This window comes from Sardina pilchardus, chromosome 10 (genome assembly GCF_963854185.1).
Source record: "Sardina pilchardus chromosome 10, fSarPil1.1, whole genome shotgun sequence".
Lineage (NCBI taxonomy): Eukaryota > Metazoa > Chordata > Actinopteri > Clupeiformes > Clupeidae > Sardina > Sardina pilchardus.
In genome coordinates, this window is record NC_085003.1 from 19,058,317 (window position 1) to 19,068,316 (window position 10,000).

The 10,000-nt window shown below is 48.5% G+C and overlaps 1 protein-coding gene across 2 annotated transcripts in view; it reads right to left on the bottom strand.

Moving 5' to 3' along the window:
* Window positions 1-7,884: 7,884 nt before the first annotated feature.
* Window positions 7,885-10,000, bottom strand: part of LOC134094735 (zinc finger protein 536-like) — a 19,772-nt gene continuing 17,656 nt past the window's right edge. For both annotated transcript variants that reach the window (XM_062548371.1, XM_062548370.1), the window contains exon 4: window positions 7,885-10,000. This exon is cut by the window's right edge and continues 197 nt beyond it. In XM_062548371.1, coding sequence (XP_062404355.1) covers window positions 8,318-10,000 — 1,683 coding nt within the window. In that variant the 3' untranslated portion in view covers window positions 7,885-8,317.

Consider the following 10,000-nt stretch of genomic DNA (forward strand, 5'->3'; position numbering starts at 1 on the left):
AATAAAAAGTGTGACAAAGTTAAGAAACATTTTGTGTGATTGAGAAAATTAATGCAAGGAAAATGATAGAATGAAAGAGAAGCAGAAAGAACACAGCAGGATTGACCTGCTGACTTCTATACCCCTTCCCATTCGACACGACACATTACGGAGAGATAAGTGGAGATTTTATTGTAAACTGAATATTCTGATCCTAGAACAGATCTCGCTGGATGTCGTTACTGTCATAAGCAGTTTGTTTGTGAAGCATCTCATGTGTTAGCGGGTCCAGAGAGTCCGATATGGGCTAAGAGGACGACATTAAATATTCATTTAAGCCCTCTGACTCAGCACTCATCTATCACACCGTACAGGACTCTGGAATTATAGCCCAGCAAGCAGACTGTCATGTACGTTGTTTATTATGCCAAAGATATGACACCTCAGGAGCAGCACCGGGAGAAATGACAAGACTCGGCGTTGTAAAAGATACTGCATGTGTCCATTTAGTCAAAGAAAGCTTCTTTCAACTGCAATGCAAAAAACAATTCAAATGCCCATGTGCAAGGGCAGGAGCACGAGGTGAGAGAGTGACATGTGACTACGGTATATTACTGTAAAACACAGTCTGGCAAATGCTTCAGAAAGAAGATCACAAACCCTTACAGTACAAGTGGGATAGCAAGTTTCCTTTCGTCTGACAATAAAAAAATGTTCTAGGTGGAGCCAAAATAATTATGACACAAACCATGTCTTACCTACACAATCAAATTGCTACGGGAGAGTTGGCTAAAAGAATTCGATTTAGATTTGCACTGTTAGCGCTGTTCTAGCTAGAACCTGAGAGCACCCAGACAAGCAAGTTGTCCAGGTGAGACGAGAGGTAGAAGCCAGTGGAACATGAGAGATGTGGAACGAGAGGCTGCATGGCTGCCCTGTGTTTGCTGCCTCTGACAGACACGTCTCAACCAAGCTGACAGCTCCGTCAATAGCCCCAGGATGACTCGCCTGATTGACAGATAGCAGGTGGTGGCTGAATGGAGTTGTCAAGCCGACTGTCAATCAGCTGCACAGCACCGTGGAAACGGAACAGACCGCACAGCTGCCCAAGGTGATCTCTCAGTCAGGCTCCTATACAGGAAGGGGAGTGTGTGAATGTGTGTGTGTGTGTGTGTGTGTGTGTGTGTGTGTGTGTGTGTGTGTGTGTGTGTGTGTGTGTGTGTGTGTGTGTGTGTGTGTGTGCGTGTGAGGGGGCAAGCTCACTGGTGCCATGCCAGGCCCCGGCTATGGGAAAGGAAGGCAGCTGAGCCTAACAGATTGATGTTGACTTGCAAAAGGGCATATTTTTAATCACTGTTTAGATATTTTGTGTTGTCTGAAAGGAAGACGTTGTTGATGATCTCTTATTGCACATATAACCCCCATCACTGTCAACACCACACCACGTTCCCGCCTGATGGAGAGAGAATTAATAAATGCATCCTGATTAGAAATTCAGATGGATTTCTCCATCTGTTTCGGTTCAGTGTGTTGAACAGTCAGCTTATGGGTGTATAATTACATTTAAATGGTTTGTTGACAGTTGAGAGATGGCAGATGCAAATCTGGGAGGAGAATACCCTCACAGGATCCGGTCCAGATCAGATCATCTATTGTGAAGATGTATATGTGTGTGTGTGTGTGTGTGTGTGTGTGTGTGTGTGTGTGTGTGTGTGTGTGTGCATGATTTCATTTGGGATGAGTGTTAATATGCGCATGTAGCCTACTGTGTATGTGCTGTCTGTGTGAGTGTGTGAGTGCAGATGTATGTCTGTCTGAGGAACCATATGCATATGTATGTGTGTGTGTGTGTGTGTGTGTGTGTGTGTGTGTGTGTGTGTTTGTAAGTGTGTCAGTATCACTTCTAGGGCCCACAGAAACTAAACAGTCCCATGTGTAGATGTGGATGGTGGAGTTAAGAGATGAGACTGACAGAGAGAGAGAGAGAGAGAGAGAGAGAGAGACACAGAGAGAGAGAGAGATGTTAACACACACACACACACACACACACACACACACACACACACACACACACACACACACACACACACACACACACACACACACATGCCACAGCATGTCCGCTGGGTGTATGGGATCATTTAAGGAAATCAGTATCCCACTGACAGCCACATACCAGAGGGACAGATGGGAGAGGGGGAGGGTGGGGTGGGGTGGGGTGCAGTATGGTAGGGTTGTGGGGTAGGGTGGGGTGGGGTGGAGTGGAGTATCAGGGTGGTGGGGTAGGGTGGGGCGGTGGGGTGTGGTGGAGGTGGAGTTGTGGTGGGGTGGTGGGTAAGGCTGGAACCAATGGTTTATTAGTGGTTCTTTTTAGCACAATATTTACATGGTTCAAACTGTAGATAGGTCATATCTAGCACTAATTATGGAGTCGAATATTGTTTGGGAGAATGAATGAATGAATGAATGAATGGTTACAGGAGAGCACAAGCTGATGTGATATTTTTCCAAAGCTGTGTGCAGCCTATAAAGGTCTCAGCCAAAGCTGTGTGCAGCCTATAAAGGTCTCAGCCATCTTGTGAAGGCTGATAAGCTGCCGAGACCCATGATGCAGTTGGTTCCATCATTGAGCACTTTCAAACCAAATATGTCCATGTGACTGACTAGACACTTAGGTCTAACTTAACCTCTGTCATCTATTTTAGATGACAGAGGTTATAGGCAACTTTGTTGTTAAGGTGTCAAACAAAGTTGTGCATCCACTCTTCCAAATGATGCTTGTAGATAAACAACTGTACAGTGGTGAGTGACAGATTAACTCACTGTGTCCAAACACAACAGACCAAGGTCTCATAGAGACCTTAATCCGGCTACATTCTGAAAAATATTGGAGCCAGTACTGGTTCTTCAGAGCGATGCCATAGAAGAACCTTTTTCAGTGCTTCGGAGAACCATTGAGGCATTTAATGAATAGGATCTAGCTAGCCCATTATGATCTGATTCCAATGTGAAGAACCTTTCGTCTGATGTAATGGTTCAACACAGTTTCGACTGTCCGTGGAACCATCCAGAGATTTAAGCACCTTTATTTTTAGAGTGCCCCCCCCCCCAGTATGAAACATGTGAACATGGCAGCCGGAGAGCTCCACAGCCACACACACACACTCTCACACACACACACACACACACACACACACACACACACACACACACACCCAGGGCTGCTGTTGGGGGGCTGGGCTGAATGAGAGCTCCACGGAGATGCCAATGTGTGATGGAGCTGATGGATAACTGCAATCAGAGAGCCGCAGCCAATGAGTGGGCAGACTGGACAGGCCGGGCGATGGATGGGTGGGTGAGGCCGCTGTGCCAGGCTGCGCCGCGCTCTGGTTTGAATGATACTCAATACAGCACTGTCAGTCTGAGACCACACGTCCACACTGTTACATAATTAATGCCGTCAATGGAGCGACGCAGACGCCCGTCGCACTCCTGCACCGGCCCTTCTTCTGACATTCTGTGGTTCCATCAAGTTTGCTTGAGATGAAGAGTGCTGAATCATGGAACACAAAGTGGTTATGGCTGCAGAAGCTTCTGGAACAGAGCAGTTCTCGCTACGCAGCTGACTGGAGGTGTAGGATGGAGCTCCGGGCCAACACAGCCAACAGGGGAACTCTGTGTGTGATGTGTAGTGAGTGTAACGAGTGCCTAGAGAGTCAATAACTCATGACATGGGAAATCACAGGATTACAAGGTTAAAACTATGGATGGATCTAGCCAAAACATTCTCTCATTTCACCATAGTTTTCAGTTCATAGTGACAGAGCATGTCCAACTTCACCAAAATTTTTTTATCTTGATTTGTGGTTGCATGCATTATTTGGTCTATTTTCTTGTTAGGCCTATTTGTATTTTTAGTAAATCACTTTACATTAGGACAATGTCGTGCAGCTGTGAGGGCTACTTCCATACAGTCAGTTTCCGTTGTAATCAGGTGCAAAATGCTAGAATTAGCTAGGCTAGCTACATTACACTTAGTAGACACATTTTGTACATACTGTACAGTAAGTCAACTATGCTACAAGGGATTACACACTGCCCCCAGAGCAACTTGGGGTTGAGTGCCTTGCTCAAGGGCACAACAGCTGGATATTGAACTGTCAACTTTCAGGTTACTGCACGCTAGCCCAGCTCCTTAACCACTACACTACCACTCTACAGGCTACTGCACGCTAGCCCAGCTCCTTAACCACTACACTACCACTCTACAGGCTACTGCACGCTAGCCCAGCTCCTTAACCACTATAGCCTACCACCACCCAGTTGTTGGTAGAGCTACGACAGGAGATACTCTTCATTTTCATTCTTTTAAAGGTAGAGAGACACACTCTTTCTCTGGTAGGAACTGGTAGTGCGTTGCGTTCCACCAAAAGGAAACAACAGATGAGAAAAGTTTGGATTGCCAATTGGATTTGGATTGTACGGGTGGCAAATCCATCAAATACTATGAGATTATAGTCTGCACAATAGTATAGTCAATGACTGCAATGTCTGAACAGAACTGCCCTAGCACAAAGAACAGAAATGGCTGGGTTGAAAAATATTTATTATGATTCATAATGATCAACATTTTTAAGAATTTAGTTCTTCAGCATCGTCCTGTGGAGTGGAAGATTTCCAGAAAAACATCTGGGTTGAAAAATATTTCTCATGATTCATAATGATGGACATGTCTAAGACTTGAGTTCTTCAGCATCGTCCTGTGGAGTGGAAGATCATCTCCAGCAGCAGAAACAACACCCGCGCTGTCTGGTCTTGGCCCTCTCCTCCTTCACTCTCTTCCTCTCCAACTTTTCTGCTTCTTTCTTCTCCTTCGCCTCCTTCCTCCTCTGCTTCTCCAGCTCAGCCTTCTGTAGCTTCTCCAGCTGTTTCCTTGTCTTCTCCTCCAGCTGCATCCTCTTCTTCTGCTCCGCAGCTTTGATCTTCTCCTCCTTCTTGGTGGCCTCAGCCACGAGACGCGCCATCTTCTTCGCAAACTTTGTGTCGCTCTTTCCCTGGAGTGTCTGGTGCTTACCGATGACCTCCTCAGCTTTTAGACTGCTGGGGCTCAGAGACTAAAACAAAATAAAATAAGAACACAAATCTTTAGAGTCAATGAGACTGGAGAAACCTCTGGAGAGGTAAGAAGATTAGATATAGGCCTAATCAGTAATGAAATTGTAGTTTTTCATGGGATTTTTAGAGCCTACCTGGAGTCCATCAATAAAGCCCGACTTGTTGGTATTGCTAACCTCCTGAGCAGGCCCATCTGACTCCTGAGGAACAGATACCTAAGGAAGACAGACACAGCAGTTTCTCAGTTTAGGCCACCACAATATTGGATAAGATAAAAGCCCATTTCAGATCTACAACACTAGATGGGATGTGTAAGTAAAAGTGATATTTACCACCATCCGTTTTTCAGCCTTGCTTATCAGCTCATTTAGCCACTTCTGCTTCATGACAGCAGCCCTGAGCACCATTGATAAGGTGTCATCTACCCTTTCTTGGGTCCATTTGACCCAGTTATCAGACTCAGCCTTGACACGCTCTGGCTCATTGAGCATCATCTGATCACAGTCGTACAAGGACTCCTTCTCCAGGAGCGCGGCAATCCTCTGGTAATCTACCTCCAGAGGAACACATTTCTGCCTCTCCGTTTCGATCTTCTCAGCCAGCGTCCTCGCTCTGTGTGTCATGAGATTGAGCTCTAATCTGACCTCTTCCTCCATATCGCGTCGGCCGGCCTCTACAGCGGCTTCCTTCTTCGCTCTCTCCCTCTGTCGCTCCTCACTCGCTGCCTGACTAGCTTTCTCCGCCTCGGTGAGATCCTGTAGGACCATCTCAATGGTCAGCCTCATGGCACTCTCTCTCTGCTGCGCCTCCTCGGCCGTTTCATCAAGAAACATCTGCAGCTTTTCTGCTGTGGTCGCACTCAAGGCCGCTCTCAGACCCTCGCTGAGTCGATCCATTGTGTAAATCCTGAGAACACAACAATAGTGTTAACTTGCTATAGGCCTACTTGCTTAATGCTTATTATGCACAGTCTGTGCAAATTGTTTCTAAATGTCCACATTTTGTTAGAAAAATCAGCGAACGGAATTGTATAATCTACATGGCTACTGCCTTGTCTAACGTTTAACAGTCTATAGGCTCAGGCATGGCAAACAGCCTACATTTACAAAAACTCCTCCGTGTTTTACTTACAAAATATGATCTAAAGTCAATTGTTGGACTGATGAATTCTGTATCGCTGTAATCGCTCGTTGTCGTGTATCCGCTCTCAAAATAATGATATTGTACAATGCTGCCCGACTTTTTATACCCGCTAAAATGGAATGGAATGTTGCGTATTTAATTCTAACCATTATTACATCATGGGATGGACAAAGTAAAGTGTAGATTTAGGCTACGTCACAATCGTTATTAGTTGCTGGAGAAACAGTTCTACAAACTACTTTGACCAGCGGCGAAAAGCCCATGAATCTATTTATCAACTTTTTAAACGGCCTGGGCTATGACATCAACAGTTATACAGTGAATTCACGCTGAAGCAGGCAGTTGAAATTTACTCTGCCTGCTGCTGAAATACGGAGGCTACAGCGTGTGTATGGTGACCCCTAGTGTTTCATACAGAGCAGTTGGACTTCAGGTAGGCCTAGTCATAAAGAACAGATGACTAGCCATGAGGTTCAGCCAGAGGTCACCAGCTGGTCCTGCCACACACATGCTGGCACCCCCCCCCACACACACACACTACCACGCACACACACCACCACTACCACGGACACACAGCCTCCACTGCACACACAAACACATCCTCCACGCACCACGCACACACACCTCCCCCACTATGACGTGATTCTGCAGGTAGGCCTAAAATGCCACAGATGAAAAATGACAGGGCCCCTTATTGAACTCTGCTGAAGTCAGAACAAATAACAAACTAGCTTCTCAGAAATGCAGAAGTGGGCCTAGTGCAGGCAGCCTATCAACTCAGTGTCCTTCAGTCCTCAGATCTCACTGTTTAGGTCATGCGGGTGTACTGGTCAAGCAGCTGTAGTGTAACCACCTGACAATCGGACAGCACGGTTGTGTGCCCCGTGGATAAAACTGTCCACTAAATACCAGCCAACGTTAGCTTTACCAGGGCAGTGGTTGATTTGGGAGGTACATAGTACATTGTGAACATCTTATATGTATGTTGGTGAAAATACTGACATTTTGTAATGGTCTGAATTAGGTGAAGCCTAAAACATGTTTTAATTGATTTTGTTTCATTACCCATCCTCCCTACCAACAATATTCTATCCACCAGGGGGCAGTATTGTGTCACTTAATGACAATTGGGTTGATTTGCATACAGTTGTAACAAAAGTTAACAAATCTTATTTCCACAACCCCATAGATACTTAGATGTGCATTTGTAAATAGGACTGTCCTGGTTGAAGTTTGTTATCTTAATCTCCATTGTTTCCCCATTCATGCATAATTTCAATCATGTCACGTGGCTCATGTACAGTATGGCATGTCGATATGGTTGATTACCTGCAGATCCAGAGAGACCTGTTTCCACATACAGTCCAGAGGATGTAGACTGGTTCTCAATTCTTAAGCAGAAGTGTAGCAAAGCTCTTGTGATACTATCGCACCTCCTTACACTGCCCACACACGTTTGTAGCACAACCTTTTAGGTGAGATTACACAGAGATGCTTTTGTTTCACATGAGTGGCTGTGTAAACACTTCATTTAAACACACACACACACACACACACACACACACACACACACACACACACACACACGCACACGCACACACGCACACACACACACACACGAGACACCCTGAGCAACCCACACAAATTCTTTATTGAGCTCCACAAACACAGACCAGAAGCCACAGTCTTCTCTCGTATATACACACACTGATGCCTACAGCAAGGTTTATGCAGAAATAACATACACAATCACACACATCCAGTATTTGACTGGTTCCCAAGAGTAAACCAGTTAGGCAGGGACAGTCTGGCCACCTCACCTGATAGCCCTGCTGATCGCTGGACACCTTTGGGTCACCAAGCAGGGGCCACTCATCCAGATACAGCACCTTACCACAAACATCATCACATCTTCAACTATCATCATCATAGTCATCAACATCACAATAAACACACACTTCATAATCACTGTAACGCCTGTACTCTCACATGAGTAGCTGTGGACGCCTGTTCTCAGTCAGAGTGCCCACTTGGATAGGTCAGTGTTCTAGTGGAGCGGCCTGTCCAGGTTTGGGCACTATCACCCCGACCCCATGGCCCCATGGCCTCTCACGTCAGCGCAGGCCGGTGGGCTATGACCAGCGTTCTGAGAAAACAATCCCACTGAACCCGTTTCTCTGCATCCGGACAGGACACCATCTTCCCTCTTCCCTGGGTCCTCCAGGTTAGCGTCTCTGCTAAACCATTCCTCCCCCTTCCCTGGGTCGTCCAGGTTAGCGTCTCTGCTAAACCATTCCTCCCCCTTCCCTGGGTCGTCCAGGTTAGCGTCTCTGCTAAACCAGTCCTCCCCCTTCCCTGGGTCCTCCAGGTTAGCGTCTCTGCTGTAGTGTGAGATTACGAGTCCAGGGTGGACCCTGGAGGATGCAGCAGATCCCTCGGTCATCTCTCCAGGGGTGGAGACCTCCTTCTCGCCCGCCCCGACCGAGCCACTGCCCATCCTCACCGCCTTAGGGCTACCGTGCCCGTCCATCCTCACCTCCGTAGGGCTACCGTGCCCGTCCACCCTCACCGCCGTAGGAATACTGTGCCCGACCATCCTCACCGCCGTAGGGCTACCGTGCCCGTCCACCCTCACCGCTGTGGGGCTACCGTGCCCGTCCATCCTCACCGCCGTAGGAATACTGTGCCCGACCATCCTCACCGCCGTAGGGCTACCGTGCCCGTCCATCCTCACCGCCGTAGGGCTACCGTGCCCGTCCACCCTCTCCTGCTGACCCACAGAGGAGGCGCATAGGGAGCGGACACCGAGGGAGGAGGTGAGGCCAGGAAGGGAGGTGCAGACGGAGAAAGGGGTGCAGCTGCTGAATGGGGCGAAGGCCGAGAGCGATGGAGAGGTTCTGATCTGGGGGGAGGAGGAGAGAGGAGGGAGCGTGCTGATCTGGGGGGAGGAGGAGAGAGGAGGGAGGGTTCTGATCTGGGGGGAGGAGGAGAGAGGAGGGAGGGTTCTGATCTGGGGGGAGGAGGAGAGAGGGGGGAGGGTTCTGATCTGGGGGGAGGAGGAGAGAGGGGGGAGGGTTCTGATCTGGGGGGAGGAGGAGAGAGGGGGGAGGGTTCTGATTTCAGGGGATACTGAGAGAGAGGAGGAGGGAACGCTGGTTTGGACGGGGGCGCAGAGAGAGGAAGTGACATCAGACCAGGAGTCACAGGAGGAGGAAGCAGCTGCTCTGAGGGAGTTGATGACCGAGGAGTTCGGCAAGAGGGAGAAACTGCTGAAGGAGGAGGAGGAGGAGGTGATGTTTGACAGGCTGTAGGGAGAGTTTGGATAGAGAGGCGAGAAAGGAGGTGACGATCCGACAGAAGAGACACTTAACGGGGAGGAGCCGTAGAGAGCAGGGAACGGGGAGCTGGACACCAGAGTGGACACAAACGGAGACTTGTTGAAAAGGGAGGAGGACACTAAAGAGGAGACGCTGAACGGAGAACAGGCCTCTGTTAGGGACGGGGAGGAGGAGGTGGAGGAGGCGGTGGAGGAGCAGGGGAGGGGGGAGAAGGTGGAGAATGTGGCAGGAGCTGCCAGGTGGAGAGATGACACTCGGAGAGGAGAGGAGGTGGAAGCCGAGGAGATGGAGGAGGAGGAGATGTAGGAGGAGGAGATGGAGGAGGAGGGCTGGACGTTGCGAGAGGCTGGAGGTGTTCGGTTGGTCTCAGCCCCGCCCTCCCCTTTGATGGACAGGTCGAGGGGTTCCTGCTGTGGTTCCAGGGT